Source organism: Mustela putorius, unplaced genomic scaffold (assembly GCF_011764305.1).
Source record: "Mustela putorius furo isolate JIRA1106 unplaced genomic scaffold, ASM1176430v1.1 tig00000382_pilon_pilon_pilon, whole genome shotgun sequence".
Lineage (NCBI taxonomy): Eukaryota > Metazoa > Chordata > Mammalia > Carnivora > Mustelidae > Mustela > Mustela putorius.
Genome location: NW_025421367.1, coordinates 2,592,385 through 2,614,078, shown reverse-complemented (window position 1 = coordinate 2,614,078; position 21,694 = coordinate 2,592,385). Strand labels below are relative to the sequence as shown.

The 21,694-nt window shown below is 42.6% G+C and overlaps 1 protein-coding gene across 13 annotated transcripts in view; it reads right to left on the bottom strand.

Annotated features, from left to right (window-relative positions):
- Positions 1 to 265: 265 nt before the first annotated feature.
- The window catches only part of FAM13A (family with sequence similarity 13 member A), a 366,926-nt gene continuing 345,497 nt past the window's right edge, over positions 266 to 21,694 (bottom strand). For 12 of the 13 annotated variants that reach the window (XM_045079369.1, XM_013058040.2, XM_013058041.2 and 9 more), the window contains 5 exons: positions 15,315 to 15,410; positions 13,140 to 13,223; positions 7,538 to 7,734; positions 6,856 to 6,957; positions 266 to 4,832 (listed from right to left, as the gene is read on the bottom strand). In XM_045079369.1, coding sequence (XP_044935304.1) covers positions 4,706 to 4,832; positions 6,856 to 6,957; positions 7,538 to 7,734; positions 13,140 to 13,223; positions 15,315 to 15,410 — 606 coding nt within the window. In that variant the 3' untranslated portion in view covers positions 266 to 4,705. The remainder of the gene's footprint in view (positions 4,833 to 6,855; positions 6,958 to 7,537; positions 7,735 to 13,139; positions 13,224 to 15,314; positions 15,411 to 21,694) is intronic. The other variant, XM_045079367.1, reaches the window with a different exon arrangement.

Sequence of the window (21,694 nt, the reverse complement as noted above, 5' to 3'; positions counted from 1 at the left end):
TCACTATGGATTACTTTGCATTGTTTGGTTTTAAGGCAGCTGAGCCTAGAGCACAAACCCGTTTTTCTACCTAGAACCACGACCATGCTTAATTTGTAATGAGTTTGCTTCACCTTCCAGTGACCTCTCTGGAGACAGAATAAAACTTAACTCTCATGAGGCTCCTGGGGGGCTCACGGCACAGCCATGATTCCTTACCCAAAGGAGACGTCAGACCCCACAGGCAGCTCAAACGTTCCCGACTCTGTCAAAAATTCCGGAAGAGTCACAGTTAAAAATATTTTATTTAAGTTTATACAAAATACAGTCATGTACAAAAGTGTGCACAACTTTTTCATTCGGTTTACATTTTAAAAAAGGACAACTGTAATTTCAAACACGTTCTGCTCACATGTCGTGTAAACATTGTTCTGAGCCCATATTATTAATGAAGATTGTATCTACTCTTGGAGATTTTTGTGACAGCACGTATAGGTGCTTTCAGATTGAGAATCAGATCTGCCTCACCGATTTCTCCAGCCACGTGCAGGAGCCCGACCGGGCGGATTCCAGGCAGAGGAGAATCTCCAGAGATGGAATTGTGATGTCTCAGCCATAGTGACTTGGAGCTGGACATATTTCATTTTACACACATGTTTGTGCAGATCTGTACTGATCTCTGCCGATGTCCATACTTCTATTATGAGGATCATAAGGCAGAGGAATGCAGATGCCCAGGGGCACGGTCCTACTCCACCAAGGGCCAACGCCACGAGGCCGCACCTGCCACACACACGCTCTCATTGTCAGCTTGCCCCGTTGACCATGTGAAGTGTTAGGATGCATAATCCGAATAAACGTTTGAAAATACGTTTAGCTACTCTTACGGCAAAATGTACTCTTCAGGTCATTTTGGGGGTCAAGCAGAGGAAAAATAAAAGCAGGGAATAAAAGGAAAGAAAGCACATTGTGAGTTCTGCTGCACCTAAAGGCTTCACACTTTAGTATGGTGTCATCTCTCCCTTTGGATGTACCCAAGTGGATACTGAAAAAGAATGTAAAGGAGGTGTTGGTCTTAGTGCAGAAACCATCTCTCCCCACCGAGGGGTGAAAAAAACCCTCCAGGAAGCAGTGTGTTGGGAAGATCCTTCTTGAATGCAAGATAGATTTTAGACTACAGCCAACATTTCATAAAGCAGTTGATAGTTTATGGCATCAAAAGTAGTAAGGTTAAGAAAAGTGGCATCTTCATGATCAGATTAAGAATCTCTTTGAAAAGGTGAATCAACAAACTGAAATCTGATTTTCCTTGTAAATTGGACCAGTTCTGTATACTGGGCCCAGTTCTTTCTGCTGAGAAATAGGAAGTTCTAGAAAGAACCAATGTAATCGATACCATGGCGGCCCCTTTGATAAACCTAAGTAGTCACCTTATTAGGAATTCCAAGCTTAACCACATTCACAAATGCTCAGCCCTCAGGGGGCTATAAGACTGCTCTCCTCAGGACAGCTCAGTGCAGTATTTATGAGTCTACCACAGCCTTGCGACAATTGTCCTGGGCTAGAAGTGCCACACCTGGGACGGCCTCTTCGGCTACCATGCAAGCATTGCATCAGAATGAGAAGAAGCAAGAATTACACTAATGTTACAAATAAAGACGTGGCGGATCCCCATCTATACGATGAGTGGTAAGATTTGACTTTAAATAGGCAACTAGAGGGAAGAAATCTAATTTTTAGCTCTCCATGCATGATGGCTAGGAATTAAAAGAAAAACAAATCAGTTCTCCAGTATGAAATTTGGTTTGGTCTTCTGTGGAAATTTTCCCTGAATTCAGGGAGATGACTGAGGTTGTGTGAGCTTGCTTTTATTAGCACAAGACAAAGCAGCCGTCTGAAAAACTTCTAAGCAGGCCCTTCTCCTAAACCTTGCACATACATGTCTGAAAAGCAAATTCAAACCGAATGATTCAGAGATGAAATGCAGTAATGATACCATACTGACTGAACATAAACATCCATTTCAATGTTTACTCCTGAACACACAAAAAGCAAATGCTTGTGAAAATGACAAGCCTCTGCTATTTCTAATTCTTACAATCATACAATCAAGTTTATTCATGCTTCACCTTTACTTATCATTGTTATTAAAAAACACCTGACATTTCTTTTGTTGGCGTGTGCTAATAAACACACACACATTCCCAAGAGAGCAAAGGAAAAACCCCCGTCCAGAGCCTTCTGTATGAAGCCAATTAAGATGACGCCTCTAGAGCCTTGAGACCCTGGGCTACAGAAATGGTTGCTGTGGAAACAAATTTGCCTCAGCATTTCTGGCAGAGCCGGCACCTACCGCCATGCCTTCAAATAGGATCGAGTGTAAACGGCGATTAAGGATCGCCCTTAATCTGGGTGCCCTTCTATGAAATTAATATAGAGGAGAAATTACAAAGGAGAACATGACATTCCATACACAATTTATTTGACTGTAACTTGGTGTTTTCTTTTATTTAATCATACAAATTTGAATGGGTGTCCTGGATAAATCTTTTATTTAATTTACCTTTGGCAGAAACAATAGATTTCAAACATTTAGTAGCTCCTCATTTATATAGCATGTTTTAAAATTCTGTAGCATATTAGTATTTTCAAAACAATATTCTTATTAAACAGATGTGCTTTAAAGTTTAACTGGTAATGATTTGATTTATATTATAGCTTATTTAAGAGAATAATTACTCAAAAAGGACAGACTAGACATGGATTTCTTTTAAAAAATACAATTTTTGGTCATGTGAATGATTCATGTTCAGATTTCAAAAATAGAAAACGTCCTAAAGTGCTTAATTTTATTTATAATATAACTCCTTGAAATTATAGTGATCTGCAATGTAAACAGTAGAGCAAAGAATACCAAACTATAGATTCATGTACATTTAAATCTGTAGATTATGTACCGTCTTTAAATGTGTGGATTAACACAGGGCACTTCCAACACACAGCTCATGCTTCTATATGATTATTTTTAAGAGCAAACTTAAAGGTATTCTTTCCCCCTACTCCTGACTTAGAACAATTGCCAACTACAGGTTCTACCTCACTTCAGCAATGGAAAACAGCGCTATCACTACAATCTGACCAGTTTCTCAAGAACCCATTTCGAAACTGATGATGGGTCAGTAGAGTTTTACATTTTTATTTTCTTCTTACCACACTGAACAAAATGGTACCCTTGAGGAAGGTATCTCTCAAAGCCAACAGGAGGGCAGTAGCCTTGCTCTCCTGCTCCTCCTGACATTATCTTCAACAGGCGATCCTGCCGAAGTGCCTTCTCTCGGCAGCCGGCGGCTGGTGTGCGGACACCTGTGCTCCAGCCCACAGAGCGCAAACAGTGGCCTTGGACCGACAGGCAGAGACAGAATTCACTTTCCTCGGTGCAGACACGGAAGGTGAAAAAGTAACAGCAAATCACAAGGTGACATCAGCACAGTGAAGAGATGAAGGATTTGGTGTTTTAAATTCCCTGGTCTTCCCCAAATGTCTAATATAGACAGCTTTGTGACACAGTCTCTGAAAAAATTATAATCCTAAGTGACCACACACCATTCTTTTTCTCTTTACACATGATCGTGAAAATAGTGTGATTTAGATTCTGCCTTGGGCTGAGTTCTGAGGGCTACATTTACCCCTTGGTGAGGGGATTTTAGTGCAGGTTTACTTTTTAAAAAAACATTAAACTCTAATAAGAACTCAGAAGGCTTAGAACACAGGCTCTTACTCTCTCTCTTTCTCATGATCCTCAATACTTAAGCTAAGAATTAAGCAAGATCCTTTAGGTTTGGCTAGAGTCAAAATTGAAACCAAGCCCCAAAGAGGATGCTGTAGCATGCTGGCCTTGCTTAGTGTTGGATGTGAAAATCTGAGACTGATTAAGTGTAATCTATGTCCAGGAAGGAATTTTCGAGGCTCTTCACCCTGTTGCCTGATTTAAAAAATCAGCATGAACATAGCTATATTCCCTCTGTCCTCTGCAGATGATCCAGTCCTACTCAGGGATCTCAATTCTTCGTCAGCTGAGGAAGTCCTGAAGCAACACACCACCCAACAGGCGACTGCACTGCCATGCCGGGTAGATGCGGCTTCCGTCTACCTGAGAACCTAAGGGGAACAATTCGCGCTAGGGGGAGAGGTGCAGCTCTGTGGGAAGCTCACAAGAGTGGCCAAGGCAGCAAACAGGGCTCCGACGCACGTTCCCACTTTACCGGGTGCAAAGAGGACATGGACCCGCACGGCGAGTTCGCTCTTCAGAGTGGAGTCCTGAGCTGGGCTTTGTTTCTTGTTATCACAGTAGACATGTTCCTCGGGTATCCGGGGAAGAACTGTGCACGTTCTCTGTAGACGAGTGTGTCTCCACGGAGTGATTCGTCACTGCCAGTGTTAGGAACGCTTCCCCTTGTGTCTCTGTGCACCTGGGGGATCTTGACTTTTCCTTACAAAATTCTTAAATCCAGGCAGGCTGCCCTCTTCCATCCAGGCAGTTTCTGAGGCTGGCAGCGAAAACGGACTAATCCCAAAGGCCTGGAGGCCAAAGGGCTACATGCTTTGCAGGTCCAGCTCCAAGGCTGCCTTCCAGTTTGTGCAGAGGTGCTGTTGACAAGGGGAGGCGGGCGCCAAGCTCAGCTTGCTCCTGTAGCCCCTCCGTGCGGGCTGGGCTGGGGCTGTCCCCTCACATGGACTTGGAATCAGTGTCTCTCTTGCTGATGAGAACCTCCAAGAGCCTTAGTTTCGCCTTTATGTGCTTATATTCACTGTATTCTTCAGCCATGGGAATGCGGTCTTCCTTCTGGACATTTCTAGTGGAAACAAAGGAAAGGGGGCTGAGGATCACTGTCTGTCCCTCCTAGATGTACTGTTCATCAGGTGAATTATCGTCAGGTAGGATCTGCAGTTTATCAACCTGTAGAATCGGTGTTCCCAAGTGTCCCTGGGTATCAAGACTGCAGCTGGGTTTACATAAGCAGTGACAGATTGCTCCCCTCGGAAGGCACCATGCACATGAATTTTTTGAGTTAACCTGGCATCCTGTAGAATGGTGGGAAGGACTAAAAACTGTAGAAAAATTCTCTCTCTGCTGCTGGTATGTATGAATGCACATTGGGAGTCTCCATAGACTGAAATCCTTTATTTACACTTAATGCCTTCTCACATTTATGTACTTCATTTAATGAACCATTAAGTTTCTAATTAGCAATTGGCATACCCATAATTTATAGGCTTAAAAAAAGATAGTTAATATCCTACTTATTATAAAATTAGTCTTGGAATTCAGCAATTGGGTCACATAATACTAATAAGTCCTTATAGGTGACTGAGTAATTTTATATGCATACTTTTAAATATGTGCAAATATTAACTGAGAGCTTACTGCAGGTCAAGCACTGTGCTAAGTATTCTGTCCCCATGGTCTGAGTGAAGGGAACAGCAATCTGATAGTTGGCCTCACCCTGCTCTTCAAGGGACTTCCCTCTCCTCAGATATGAAATAAGGGAACCAGATTTAATGAGGACTGAAGTCAGAGTTTCAAATTTGTATGATGAGACACCTGGCTGACTCCGTTGGAAGAGCACGTGACTCTTGAGCTCAGGGTCATGAGCTGGAGCCCCATGTTATGTTTAGAGATTACTTAAATAAATAAAAACTTAAAATAAAACCCCAACCTTGCATGATGATTATAAATTCCCATCAGCTATCCTTTCTTAAAACTTGTGAAGTTTGTACATCATTTTATATAGTTCCTCATGTACAAGATAGCTGTGCATAAAGCAACTGCAATTACATGGAAAAAAGATAGACCAAGAATATGTTTAGAAAGAAGAATGGGATGGAACAAACATTAATCCTGGTTTGTCTTTGGCTTCTTCTTCTTTTTTTGCCTCTTATTTCTTTTGTCTGCCTATTGATATTTTCTAAGTAGCCTACAATGCATGGGGGAAGAAAAGCAAATATGTAGGCACAAAAATTCATAAATCTTAAGAAAGTCACCATAAGATCCAAATTAGGGATGCTAAAAAAATAAATATATGTAATATTTGAAATAAACTGGAACACAACACATTTTCCATGGTGAAGTTAATGTTTATGGTGGGTTTTTTCCTCAATACTTTTGAGAAGCATGAAAGGGGATCTTTTAAAGAGAAACTATATTTACACATTTAAATAGCTTGGATTAAAATGAAATCATCTTAAGGTATTAACACTTAATGTAAGAGATGCAAATCTATTCCCTGCCCTACCCTCGTCTCATGCTGTGAACAGGTATGCACTGTGTGCGGTCGCTCGCAAACAGGTGTGCTATTCCTTAGGATGATGTTTTACAAGGCTGATTACCTCCTGTCTTGGAACTCACTCGGGAAAGGCACCCTGTTTGTCTTGGGGACTTACTGCTTCTTGCACGTTTTTCATTCAAACCCAACGATCACCTTTGCTTTTAAAATAAGCCTAAAAAGCTGCCCTTTCCTTATTTCTCCTTTTAGCCTATGAAGACAACACCTCCCCTCCCCAAACCAAAACCAAAAAGCAATGCTATCAATTGGAAACATAGCTCCAAGTTGCTCATTTGAGATTGGAATTTGAGGTGACAGGTTGGTTGTGTAAATGTTAGCTGAATTTACATCAGTCTTGGAGACTAACCCAGGAGCATTTCTTGCTGAAGGACCACACAGCCCTCCCCCTCCCACAGTGACCCTCCAAGGGACTAGGCTACAGGCAAAATGCAGAGGCTTTCCAACTTGGGAAACACTGCAGAGATACGACAGGAAAAAAGGAGGGGTGTGTGTGCAGAGGGGCAGGAGTTAGGGGAGAGGAAAGAGGCACTACCTTCCATTTTGTCTGAAAAAAGTGTCTTCAAAATCACGGAGTTTCTTTCGAATCCTTTTCTTTTCTTCTCTCATTTCCTGAAGGTGTTCCAAGAGTTCTGGTCTGAGAAGGGCAGAAATTTTTGAGAAAACTGAGTTAAATCTGAATTGTTATAAAAACAACGAATGTGCAACTCGATAGGGGCTGTGGAGACCAGGGGAGGATGTAAATGCAAGAACTGGCGGGGCACTGAGGGACAGCAGAAATGGCGGTCTTCCATCCTCTGCATGCCGAACGTCCTGACGACAGGTACGGCTCCTGGGCTCCCGCCAAGTCCCTGCTGCTTATGAATCCTTAGCGCTTGTGGGATCCCATGGCACTTTATCGTATTTTGCTTTGAAAGAAAGATGACACCGGCTCTTGGTACGTGTTAAATGTAGAGCTGTGGAATACAGAACTGTGCAGTGCCATCGGGAGACCTGGCTGCTCATGCGAGATCTCAGTGCTCCCTCCAGGGACAGGGGATGGAGAACAGAGAACACGAAGTCCGAAGCTAAAAAAGATGCACTGTTCTAACCATGTGGATGTCCCCCAGGTAAATCACTTGTGTTTTGTCAGACAACTTATTTAAATAGAAAGGCTAAAATATTTAAGAGTGGTATTTTCACTCCAACATTTCAACAGCATTGCCGACAGGACTTACATTGAAGCAGCATGGAGATTTGAAAGCCCGGTGTCCTGGCTGCACTTCGATGGTATTTTATCATCCATTGGGGAAATAAACCCATCAGCATCATCTTCAAATTGGTCCAGGAAGCAGCGTGCACTGAAATCGGTCTTCAGAGTGACCGTGAAGTCTGGCTTTGTGTTACTATCATCCTCCGAACCCTCATCTTCTTCCTGGAGATGCACAGCAACCCCGATTAAAACCTGGTTACTTTTCCTGGCACTCCTGCATTGTAAGTATCATGTAACATAACGGTCATTCCGACACCATATGGTTTCTTCTGTATCTACACTTAGCAACACATACATACATTATATCCATCTATGGCTGAAAGTCTACATGAACACGGTAAGTAACACCAACAGTAAACACAGTTACTCAGTAAGGGAAAAAACTCTAACACTATAGAAAAAATTGGTATATAGCACAATGAACAGCTGTCAAGACTGAGGGTTTGAAGGAACCACCATTATAATTTATACCCTGAATCAACTGAATCTCAAAATCCCCAGCTCTGGGATAATACATAACAAAATCCACCACCAGCCATCAGTGTTTTAGGGATTCCATTAGTTGTGGGCCTTGGACATTATTTTTTATTAAACTATCAACATCTACAGAAATGGAACAATATAATATTTCTATTTAAGAGTTGTGATTATAAAATATTTTGTGGTTTCTGATGCACAGAGTTTAGGAAAGTTTTGAGATCAAAACATTTATGTTCTCGTGATTGGAATCCTAACATGCTTTTTTTTTTTTTCAAGGAACATCCAAGGGCCACAGCTGTATTTTCCAGCATCCAAGATTCTAAGAAAAGTATGATATTCTCTATCTTGGCAATGGAATTAGAAAAACAATGAAGTTAAATTAGAGTTTCTTAGTGCCAATTTAAGTCTAAGGATGAAATCATATCAGTCTGAATGGAAGATTTTAAAAGAAGCAATTTACTGCCAAAATATATAGTCAGAGCAGATGAGAATATCCTAATAACTGGAAAATTTAAAAAGTGGTTCAGGGCACAGCTACATGAACAATAGCAAGTATAATATCAATTGTTCCAGTTAAACCAAGTGACTCCAGCACCAATGCAACAAATTAATCTCAGGAAGCCGGTACAGTTCCATTGGTAGTCAAGGTACAAGTATGCAAACTGCCTGTGGTGGGTTTTCTTACCATAAAGTTGCTATGTTTGCAATGGTGCCTCTGACGAGAAATCAAGCGAATAAACAAACAAGACAGGAAAAACAAAACAAAAAAAGGACCAGTATAAAACTAGGACGAAAGTACTGCTCTGAAGGCATGAAGATAAAATTGGTAAAAACTAGGTAGCTTTTTCAGATTCTCTCTGCTGTGACTTCAGATCGCCCATCTCTTCAGTTGGAGTAAATGCCTCATGGTTCATTTTTAAAAACTGAAATTATTAAAGACATTTTTAAATGTATAGAATAAAAGGAACTTTTAAAATTAGTAATTTAAAAGTTTCTCTCTTGCTCTCTTTCTTTCTCTCTCTCTCTTTTTTTTTTGTAAAAGGAGGTAACAATTCCCACCCTCTGCAATTTTTAGAAGGATTGCTTGAGATAAGGTATGTACCTGGTCCAGAGGCTCCAGATCAACTGTCTGACAACGCCACACCCCCTGTACTCCCGCCTCCCTGGATGAGGAAGGCCAGGTGGAACCACCTGGCCCTAAACTCTGTGGAGGCAGGGATTTGGGTCTGTCCATTCACAGTTTAGAGCTTAGCCAATGCCTGCATATGGTAAGTGCTTAATTAATGTCTGTCAAACAGTCCAGCAATCCAGTTTTAAAAGAAAAATACAAATTACTAGAAGAGAGTATTACAGTCCAAGACTGATAAGAAATAAAATCAGGTGTCTAGGCCTAATCAGTTATATCCCAAAGTTTTAAGAGAACTTAAAAACTTGAGAATGTGTCTTGCCTACATTGGGAAATCATGTATTCAAAGATGAGGCTTAAGAAAACTATTCTCATCAAGCTGCAAAAAATCATAGGAAAAAAAGAAATGACAAACTATATCTTGAAATTATATGACCATCTAGTTGTGGCTATTGCATAGATCCTAGAAGGAATGAACACATAGATAATATATGAACAACTAAAAAAGAGTCCAAGATCAACAGTGACTAGCAATGGCTCCCTTAAAACAAATGATGGAAACTAACCATTTTTCCTTTTTTGATAGGAATGGCATAATATCTGGGATTCAATAATTAATGAGGTGAGCTGATCTATGAAAGGACGCTGATAGGATGCCTGGCTGGCTCAGTTGGTGGAACATATGACTCTTGGTCTCGGAGTTGTGAGTTCAAGCTCCATGTTCGGTGTAGAGATTACTTAAAAAAGAAAATTTTCAGACAAACAACAACAAAAAAAAGCTGACTGTGAAAATCTGTACAGAGTGATGATGCAATGGTGATGTGAATCTGAAGGGAAGTCTATAGCAGGTTCTTGACCTAACCCAGCCTTACTCAATATTCATCAACCACTTGGGTAAAAGACCCAAAAGGTATATTCACAAAATGCATAGATAATACAAAGAAGGGATGGATATTTGGTGTGTTGGAATACAAAATCTAGATTTAATCAATTTCATGGGGCTAGAATAGAAGTGTGGCCAAAAAAACTCCAGGTCCTACAATTTAGGTCAGAAAAAAAAGTTGGACATCAATGACAAGCAGCCCATGGAAAGTGAAGCGATGAATTGTATCAATCAGCAGTGAGACGGGGCCATGGGCAGTGGTTTTCATCTGGGGGTGATTTTGACCCTAAGTGGACCTTTCGCAAGGTCTGGAGACAGTTTTGGTCACAACTGGGAAGGGGGTGGTTGTTGGGCACTCCTGGCATCTTGTGGCCAGAGGCCAGCCCCCAACGACAGCAAGCTATCTGGCCCCAAAATGTTTACAGTGCGGAAGCTGGATGCAGCTCTCTAGGGATGCTGCCCTAGAAAGAGAACGATGAACCCACAACACACTGAGAGTCACGCAGGCATGGACTAGTCAAACAAAGGGCCCCAACCATCCAGGTAAAGATCAGGACTAGTCCTTGGTCCACTGTCTATCTCGCTGGTGAAGTCCTACCTAAAGCACTGTTCAGTTCAGTGTATCAGAGGGACAGAGATAGACTGGTGTGATTAGAGCAGAACCACGAGGTTGCTGGAAGGTCTGCGACAAATATCGCATGAGGAATAGTAAGAAGAACTTGGAGAAAAAAATGTCCACAGGCCGTGGGTAAGCGTGGACAGGGCAGGCGATGGTAAAGGTATGGAGGGCTCTCAAGGAAGCAGCAGTTACACTCACTCCCATCTTGTTCCAACAGGCAACACTCAGCCTATTACATAGAAAGCAATATATGAATAATAACTACAAATATCGTAATTTTAAATTATCTTTATACTTATCAAACTTATGCATTCTGAAACTGCATGTCATATAATTATTATTGACTCTTAGTATTCTAATACTGATAATGATACAACTAATAATATAATATAAAATAAGTTTTTAGTTACTATTGATGCTTAGCCCCATGGAATGAGTGCCCTTCTCCATTGCCGTAAATTTTCCAAGCTTGAGGACAGAATCACTTTGTAGAGATTGTGTCTCTATTCTGTCAGGTAAGTTTTAAAGGAAATTCTTATGTTGGATAGGAGAATTGACTGGACTATCTCTAGGATCTAGGAAGATCTAGGTCTTCAGAAACTGGGCTGGTTCTACTTTACACACATCTGTTTTCCTACCATAAGCATTTAAAACTAGGGGTGGCTTTTAAGGAAACCACCTTGATACAATCTTCTGATCTGAACCCACATCAAATTCTAAATTGTCTCAGATTTGTCAAGACTTAGTACAGTCCAAACATATGCTAATAAGCCTAGCCAGTTGGAACAAAATGAACTAAAAGACAACACTATTTACAAAAGCAATGTAAGCATTGCAAAATTATCTGAAATTTTGACTACCACGTGGGCCAGAAGAAGAGCCATGGCCAAAATATACTTGTGAAAAAAATAAACTGAGCTGAACAAGAAGATTTGGAAGAATGCCCTCTTTTAAAAAGTGCATCATTAATATATCTTCCATTCATTTAATGAGACAATTATTAAATATCATATTTTGGATGTGTTAAAGAACACATTTTTATCTAGTAACAGTTCTATTGCTCATTTTCAATACACAAAATTGCCCAAATTTCTTCAATTAAGGTGACTTCATTCTGATGTGAAATTACCAGCCAGACAAAATTTTTCTTCTTTCATCAACATCAAGTCTTATTATAAGAAAATAGCTCCAATTTTTAAAATATAATAGAGCATATTTGCCTAATTGTTTTGTTTAGAGCACTTTTATAGAATGAATTCTAGGTAAAAGAATATGATAGTGAGTGTAATCGCTGTCTACTACCTTATAATTAAGTATATGAAATACTGAAGGCCCCTAAGAACAAAGAAAAGGGAAAAAATAAATTAAGATCAAAGACTGTGCAGCCTCTAGTACCTTACCTCAGTCATAACGATGAGGACCAGGCAGGACAATGGAGTGGTTCTCAACTCGTGTCCCTTGTGGGAATGAGGCCCTTGGGTTCTGGGATACTATTTCTAACTACAGTAGATAAATGACCACCCCAGGCTTAGGACTTTCCCAGAAATATGATAAATGAAACTCCAATTGCTAACAAACAATCACTGATTGATTTAAAAAAAAAAAAAAGATTCTGTTTTTTCATTTCTAGAACACTATGGAAGGCAGTCCAGTTCGTTAAGTCACTTAGAAACAAAACTGCAAAAGAGGCTGATTGTGGTCCAGGCCAGGTAGGTCCCAACAGAGACACAGACAGAGACCCGGGGGCATGGAGTCTACTTCCTGTTCTCGCTAAAGGGGCCGCTGAGGACGAGGATTACCTGTATAGAACCCATAATTACTCCTGGGGTGAAAAACACCAGTGCACAGATTCCAGTGGCTGCTGGCGATGGCACTGCATTCACAGATCAGGAGATTATCAACTGAATCCCGAGGACTACATGTGCCAGGGGCAAGGCAAAAGGCAGGAGGAGTGGGTGAGTCGGCACCAGAAAATCGGGCAAAGGCAAGGAAGATACCTGTCTGCGAAATGATAAATTTTTTTGTCGTGTGCTATCTAGATTGCCTTTGTTAATTCTAGGTTTTCTAGAAACTCAGTAAATACGATTTTTAGGAAAGTTACCCAATGAGTGCACTGAAAAAGTTTCTGGAATACAGAAAATCCATTCCAAATAGAAGAAAACAACCCAAAACATATTGTGACCCCTGCCCCCACCAAATCCCTGAAAGCAAAATGAGAACAAAACAAACGACAGCAAGGTACAAAAAAAGCAGGGGGATGAGATGAAACGAAGGAGATCAGCTTGGCCCTAGGATCAGTAAGGCGGGGCTGCTGGTGGTTGGTTAAGAGCCACGGCTGATTCTGAAGGCACAGCACAAGAGCCGCGGCCCCATCGCCCGCTGCGCCCCGCCCTCCCCCTCATCCACAGGAGGAGGGGAGGCAGGGAGAGAATGGAAGCCAGTTTGGGAGATGTCTTCACCTTTATCTCCTTGAAGAAGGAAGCCGTTTCGCCCTCGATAATTGGCTGCAGCAAAGGGCTTCTCCGCTTGCTGGAGGGGGATCCCTGTGACAGGTGTGGACAAGGTGGTTATACTCTGAACCCCTCTCCCTTGCCCTCCAGGCCTCTGCCTCCTCTGGGTCACTAGGATTCATCACTGACTTTGAACTATACACCCTAACCCCTCCCCGCCAAACAGTCCCAGGAAAACCGGAGACAACCAAAGTTCTTGTCTGAGGCGCTGCTTCATTCCAGAGCCCACAGCCCCAAGCCAAGGAGGCCACAGGGCAGCAAGACTAGCCCATGAGCATGCTAACTGAATGCAGAAGGAGTCTGAGGAGAGACACTGGCCTGCTCCTCCTCTCTGCTCCTCCCTGATGACAGAGGAACCCAGGAACCCAGGAACCGTCAGAAGCTTTGAGCACAACATAGGCTGCTGAGGGGATTCAGATGTTGTGCAGCCTCCCTGCTGTGCATTTTCCTCATTGAGAGACACCTGCTGAGGGCACACAGGGCTCCTGACTGGACAAGGAAAGGAGTTCCTAGATTGAATTCTTTTGTTGGTTAGTTCACTAATTTATTCTGGGAAGAATTTCTAGAGAAGTCGCTTTCTTCTAACACACCTGCCTGAAGTCGGCCTGAAGTTTGGATCCTCCCTCATTCCTAGGGGCAGATACACTGTTAAAAGTAATACAAAGATGTTATCTTAGAAATAAACAAGGAGGGGCACCTGGTTGGCTCAGTAGGTGGAGCATGTGGTCTTGATCTCAGGGTTTTGAGTTTGAGCCCTACGTTAGGTGTAGAGATTGCTTAAAAAGAAATTTTTTTTTCTTTTTTCTTTTTCTTAGGATTTTATTTATATATTTGAGAGAGAGAGAGAGCATGTACACGCACAAACAGGGGGAACAGCAGAGGGAGCTGCAGAGGGAGAGGGAGAAGCAGGTTTCACACTGAGCGTGGAGCCTGAGGTGGGGCTCAATCCCAGACTCTGGGATCATAACCTGAGCCAAAGGCAGACACTTAACTGACTGAGCCACCCAGGCACCCCAAAAAGAAAATCTTAAAAAAAAAAAAAAGGGGTCCCTGGGTGGCTCAGTGGGTTAAGCCTCTGCCTTCACTCAGGTCATGATCTCAGGGTCCTGGGATCAAGCCCCGCGTCAGGCTCTCTGCTCAGCAGGGAGCCTGCTTCTCCCTTCTCTCTATGCCTGTCTCTCTGCCTATCTATGATCTCTGTCTGTCAAATAAATAAATAAAATATTTTAAAAAAGAAAGAAAGAAAGAAACAAGAAGATTTAAAGCAGGAGCTGAACAGCAGCAGCTAAGATGGCCTCCATTTTAATAACAACATAAAAGCAAGGCTGTGGCTACTTATTAGAAAGTTTAAAAGTCAGCAGAGAAAGCCCCCTGTACTCCCAGAGGAGAGCACTGGGCCAGAGGCAAAGGATGCCCCAGGAGATGGACAGGGCAGTAAGGCTCACTCACAAGCTGGGTGGAAATATAGGGGGAAATGCTAGAATAAATATGGAAGGAGGGCAAGCTGGCCAGTGTCTTAAGACAAGATGCTGTTCCATACTCTGGACAAAATCAAAATTCGGAGGCCAAAAGCAGTTGCGTGTCAGTCAGAGGATGGCAGCAGGCGACACCAGCCGCCCAGGTACTAGCCTCCCTCCCTTTAGTTCCACCTCAGCTTCTCTAGAGCCTCCCCAAAGAGGCTGCTCTCTGGAGGTCCTTAGGATTTCTCCCTGGAGAGGATTCCCAGTGGGACTATCCCTCTCTTGGAGGGAGAGAGAAGATTTGGGACCGGAGAGGCCTCTGGACTAGAGGGGCCTAGAGAAAGCACAGCCCCGTCCTGCTGGCGCTCGGTCTCTGAAGCAAGGGTAGGGGGTCAGCCCAGCACCAGTCAGACCGACGCCTACATCAAAGCATGCTGCCCGGAAGAAAACAAAATTCTAGCAGTTTCAGATTTGCTCATTTGGGCAAACGTAGTCTCAGAAGTCTTAGATATATTCTTCATGCCCCAAGCGGATGGGCCATATGTATTCATGCCAGGATCAACTATTAAAGCCCACTCCTCAGTGAGAAGGCAGCGTGGGGTGCTCTCACCACAGCCAGGACCCACCCCGCAGGCGATCAAGCACAGAAAGGTGCCGTACTCACAATGATGGGGATGGTGTTGGCTCGGGACAGGATCTGCTTGACCAGCCGGTATCTGTCGTACAGTGGCTTCATTACCTGACGCTCATTCTTGCTTACCTGAAAACAAGAGCACCAGGGCTAAGAAGCTGCCTCCGCTAGTCAGGCTAGCAGTGGCTCAAGCATGTTCTGGGCCTGGGGGAAATCCAGAGGATTCAGCTACACTTCCCCCATTCTTGCAAAACTCATGTAAACGGGTGGTAGTATTTAGTCAGAGAACGTTTAAAATATCTACTTCAGCAGCAGATCTTTGGAAATCACTCCATCGTCATATTGCTTTTCCTCAATCAAAGCTATGACCATGATTGGTTCCCTGTTTAAACTATTCAAAGTCATTTACAATTTTCCAGATCCAGGGAAGAAGAAAGCATGTATTTCTATGATAATCCTTAAACTGTGCAGCTCTGTGATCAGTTTTTATTACTTTTGTTTTACAGGTCTTTCTCTTCCATGAAGTTGTTTTTGTTTTAAAGGACAAGATTCTGGCAAACCGTAGGTTTTCAAAACACCCGTCAGTAGACTGCATGGATGGTCTCCTCTCCAGGGCCCTGAGATCTGGCAGAGCATTCACAGACATAGAAGGCCTGTGTCCACAGGCAGTGGGGAGGAACGAGCCGAACCCCCTGGTATTGTACAAGAAGCCCGTCATCACTTGCTACCTCTTCTTCCTGTCAGACCTCAAGCCCCAGAGAAAAACCAGGGTGTCTCATCCCTCTTTGCCTAGTTCCCTATAGCCTGGAACGGCCTCCTCTCTCCTCCTTGGATTGGCAGAGGAGCCACCTCCCCCATGCAGCCTCCTTCCAACACTTCTTCCCCACTCTGAGAGACCTCACACACCTCTGTGTCACCTACTGCAACCTGTGTACACTGCATAACCCCACCCGTGCTTTGCTAGCGACCGAATGTGCATGTCCCCTCCAACCTAGTGCCCCATGGGATGGTATTGGGCATTGGGGCTTTGGGGGATGGTAAGGTCATGAGGGTGGAGCCCCCACGAATATGGGTAGTGCCCTTGTAAGAGACCCCAGGAGGTCCCCTGACCCCTCCTGTCATGTGAGGACAGCAAGAAAATGGCTGCCTGTGAACCAGGAAAGGGCCCTCACCAGACACCGAATCTATCAGTTCCTTGCTCTTGGCCTTCCCAGCCTCCAGGACTATGACAAATAAATCTCTGTTGTTTATAAGGTGCTTGTGTATGGCATTTTATTACAGCAGTCCCAGCAGATGACACATTTTATACTCTACAGTAACTATCTGTTGGCACATCTGTCTCTTCTTCAAGACTCTAAGCCCCCTGAGAGCGCAGTACGTGTTTCTGGATCCCTGGAAACTATCTCAGTGCCTGACAAAATGGAGATATTCCATTAGTATGTGTGAAATGAGAGAGTATTTCAAACATAAATGTGTATGCCAAGTGCGTAGGTATGCATGCATTTCCCTTCTTTACTTAAATGTCAACAGAGATTACTTAAATCCCTTCTTTCTGTATTTCCTCTTTGTTTCAAGTTTGCGGTCTGTCTGCGGCACTTTATTTCCCCTGGACACATAAGGCAAGAGTTACAGAGGTAAGGAAGAGCAAATGGTATTAGGGGCCTGCTGGGCCTTCCGCTCTGAAGACAACTGTGGGTTGGTTATGCACAAATGGATTATTCCTTTGTAACCTTTTCTATCTGCCTTTCTCAAAGTGGTCAACAGTAAGTGATCTTTGGCCGAACTTCACCTGCCAGGATAGGTCACTCTCATTGGGCAGAGACATCTTGTGGACTTATTTTCTATGAATAGCAATAAGAATCTTTTCTTTTTCTTCCTAATAACACAATATTGAAAGACACATGGCACTTTCCTATCGTTAGCTGCCATATCAAAAGGAGTTTTAAAACTGGCATTTCATAGAAGATGACCATCCAAAATGAAAGGGAACAGAGAAGTTATATTACATCAGAAAGACTGAGGATCAAACAGTAGATGTTCCTACTAGACGCGCCTACCGCAATGGCTAACATGAGACAACAGATGGTGTCAAGGGTCAGTGAGGATGCGGAAGGACTGGAAATCTCCTTCACTGTTGCTTAGAGCGGAGCACGCTGGACCACTATTTGGCAGTGCCTGCTAAAGTTGCACATGTGAGTCCTCGGTTCTGCTCTTAAGGGTAAAAAAACACCACCACCAAGTGTGGCCTCAAGCTCACCAAGAGACACAGAATAATGTTCACAGCAGCACTACTTAGAAAAACTGCAAACTGGAAACCACCCACACGCCCAGCAACAGAACAGATACGCTCCCCCAGCTGAACACTGCACAGCAATGAGGATGAGTGGGCCACAGCTACGGGCAACATCATATACTGACCTCACAAGAAGACAGCCGCGTAAAATAAGCCAGATACTACCGGCATGAGAGTACTGTATGAGTCCACTTAGTAAGTTCAGAAAGAAGCAAACAGAAGTTAAGCTTTAGAGTCAAGATGATGGTTTTCCTTGGTTGAGCGGAGGTCTTGGTATTGACTGGAAGGGGACAAGGAGCAGGGCTTCTGGAGGAGGACTGGCAACATTTGTTTCTTGGTCTGGATGCTGGTTACCTGGACTCGTTTACTTGGTGAAAATGCATCAAGACACATATTTACACTTTGGGTCTCTTTCTGTATTTACGTTATACTTCAACCGCAGTTCAACCACAGCCACAGGTAAGTCCGAGGAGTAGAAACGGAGGGGCCTGTATGATCTCACGTATGAAACGACACAGTTCAGGACTGGGACACATGGAATCACTTTTTACACACAATGTATAGCCAGGAAATGTGTTGTGGGTGAGGTTAAGGCACATCCTAGCTGTCAACCCATGACATGTGGTGAAATACTGCGCACGATCAACAATCAATAGTTCAGTGGACAAAAGACCTAGGAAAAATAACAATAATAAGGAGCTAGCATCTCCCATTGTGGACTCGCATCCTATTCTTTGCTGCTTGGCAGAAACATTTCTGGATTGTAGAAGCAGAGTGTGGATTTTAGGAGGAGACTTTGCTGGTAAAACCAGCCAGATGTGGCAAATCTGACAGAAGCCTGTTTCCTCTCTACTTCTTTGTTCACATTTTCTAGTTGGAGCAGATGAAGAGGCTCATTGGCTCAATTCTTTGGCTAATGACACTGATATTTAGATTTTCTATGAATTGTTCATGTTTTAAACTGATGATCCTCAGGAACTAATCACCTGTGAGTGATTTGATAAAGTCTAGTTTCTGACTCTGGTCTCATCCTATTTCCACCAAAGTTAACACTGGCATTTGATAGAAGTGTCTAAACACTAGAAATATTAGAGATCTTTAAATCTGAGCAGTGAAAAGAATTAATGCTACTGGATTTACACCAGCATTATTTTCATGATCTGTATCTGAAGCCAAAGGCTTGGTGATACTAAATCATAAAACCACATCACATGCAATTATCAGAATTGGATTTTTTAGTAGAGCCAGAATCTAGCCAATAGTTCCATAAACAAAGCAGGGCCATGGCTGAACTGTTAAAAAAAAGGGGGGGGGGAGGGGGTCAGCTGATATTAAATGGACCATGAGAAAACTGGAAGTTGATATCTCTTATTCTTGAGTCATTGGCTGCTTGGAGATTTTGTTATTGATGATAAACAAAAGAGCCAGTAAAATTCTCTGAGCTTTGATTTCCTGATTGGTAAACTGCAGAATTCAGATTAGAAAATCTTTGTGATCTATACTTGCTTGGAAATGACTTTAGGCCAAGCATGTAATACATCATATTTTCTATTACACTTTCACTCCTCTTGCTTCAAACCTTTATTAAATTTTCATTTAGGTGGGAGCTCTGAATGGCTTTCCAATGTGTGGGAATAGGGTTATTACTAAGATGTATTTTTGTGCACAAATCAGAATAACATAAAAACCTAGATGTAAACTTCTAAAGGGCAAAAGCAGCTCCTCCAATTCTGTCTTTGCCTTAAAAAAATAAAAAAAAGATTATATCTATCTATCTATCTATCTATCTATCAACCTATCTATCTATGTGGAGAGAACACATGAGTAGGGGGAAGGGGAGAAGGAGAAAGAGAATCTCAGGCAGACTCCATGCTGACCACGGAGCCCAAGATGGGCTTCAATCCTAGGACCCTGAGATCATGACCTGACCTGAAATCAAGAGTCAGACGCTTAACTGACGAGCCACCCAGGTGCCCCAGTCTTCATTTTTGATTAAAGAAATCTTCAGTGATCCCTTACTTCTCTATTTGGTTGCTCTATAAAGTCTCAGATAATATTTCCAGGTACCAAGGGAACATCAGCCAATAGTTAATCCACATTTAAACAGGGGAAAGTCTTTGACACAATTACAAAAGGCCCAATTAGACAACCGCATTTGCCTGCCTTTATCTTTTGTGATGGTTTCTGTCTTAGCCTTAAATAAAACTTCTTTATAGAAACACCCATTCAGGCTCTGTTACCTGGACAGTGTGCCACACAGGTGAAAGAGAAAATGACTCAGGATTTTAATATGGAGATAAGGACAGAATTAGAACCCTGGAACGTCAGAGTTAGAAGAGCCTTATTTTTTCATACGATGAAACTAAGCCCTGGAGAGGGTAATGACTTGCCCAACGCAATAGATTTGGGTCAAGAGCCCAGGTTTAAGGACTCCTAGTTGTTTTCTTTCCATTCACAAATAAGATATGAAGTAAAGTAGGATCATAAAACAGTGAAGACATACTAAAATGTCATGATTCCTCTAAGAGGGTTTGACCAAGTCATTCTCTTGATATAGAGATTTCTGCCTTCCAGGCTCAGAGCTCTGTCTAGGTTGAGCTCACAAGACCTCTACCTATAAACAGCGGCTAAAAGCACCACTTTGTGAGAAATGATGCCACAGACAGACGAGAAACTATATAGCCTCAAAATCTTACTAAAACAAGTGGCTTGAGTTTGTGTGTGGAGGGTACCACTGAGTCATAAAACTACGCGCAGGAGAAGACAAATGAGATACATTCTTATAACTACTGCATTTTGGCCCATCAACTCAGAAAGAGACAACTCTCTCCTCTTTATTATCAGGTAATAATAGTCGACTGGGCAAAGATCAGATCATCCCAAATAGCAGATGGACAAAGGGTAGTATATATATATAAGGCTTCAGAGTCTCATTTAAATTTGTACAGAGTGTGTTTCATGTCATGTTAGTTCCCAAGATGTTAGAGCATAACATGAAAATATACTGATGAGGAAGAGACTCAAGGAGAAACCAGAAGCTCTGAGAAGCAACACATTCATTCTAGGTTGTCATCAAAGAGCGATGTGTACCACAGTGACCTGAAGTTATGAGTTGTACTTTCTGTGACATGGTCTTTTGATGAGATCCTGAAGTGTTGAAAGGACGTGCTTTCACAATAATTAGTAGGGATTTATGTGCCCTTGAGTAACTGAGTGTGTTTTGTTTCTCATTCACGTGTCACTCTGTGGATTGTACTGTTAAAGCAAACAGCCTTGTTTAAAAAAATGTACAAGAGCAGCACACAACTGTTTTTGGCCTATGATTCTGACAGTCAGTCATTGTCCTTTCAAATCTGTAGACTCAGCAAAAACGCATGAGCTTTGAGCACCTGCTTTTCTAAAAACAAACAAACAAACAAAAACCAAAAAAACCCCGCTGGGGTTTGGAATGATAGGCTAGCTCTGAAAACCCACGTATTTTTCTTTTAGGAAGAGGGTTGCCCAAATGGTATTTACAGTTCAGGGTCCATGGCAACACCACAGACCTAAGAATGAGAAGTTTACTCTTTGATTCTCACACTGGCCAGATATCAAATGAACTCTGTTTTTCCTGAGGAGGCTGGGGCACCATGTTCCAGAGGGAGGCAGAGAGTCTGACCACGAACCAGCAATGAATGCTACTTAAAGTTCTAGAGCACTTGTTCCCTGCCCAATGAGATGTTAATATCCAGACCCAAAACGGTCTCCTTCCAACATCTAAAAGAATGATGAGAGAAAAGCAACTAACAGAGAAGGGCGAAGAACTAAGATTTCATATTCCTAATGATAAGAGCACTAAAACAGGTATGTTCTCTCTCCATCACTTAATAAGAAGATGGCCGCAGATAGCAGATCATATACTTGTAGCAGAAATGACAACATTATTGACTGGGGAACCCCTGAGCCACCTGCTAAGCTACCCAGCCCACTTCCTCAGTGCCAGATAGCCCACAGGTAAATGTGTCTGCACATGACTGAACTGTCCATGACAAGCTACAAGGGGCAGCTACGGTACAGACAAAACACTCAACTCCTACCTCAGTAGCCTAGAGCTCCAGGGCTGGCCTCAGTAGGACTGGGA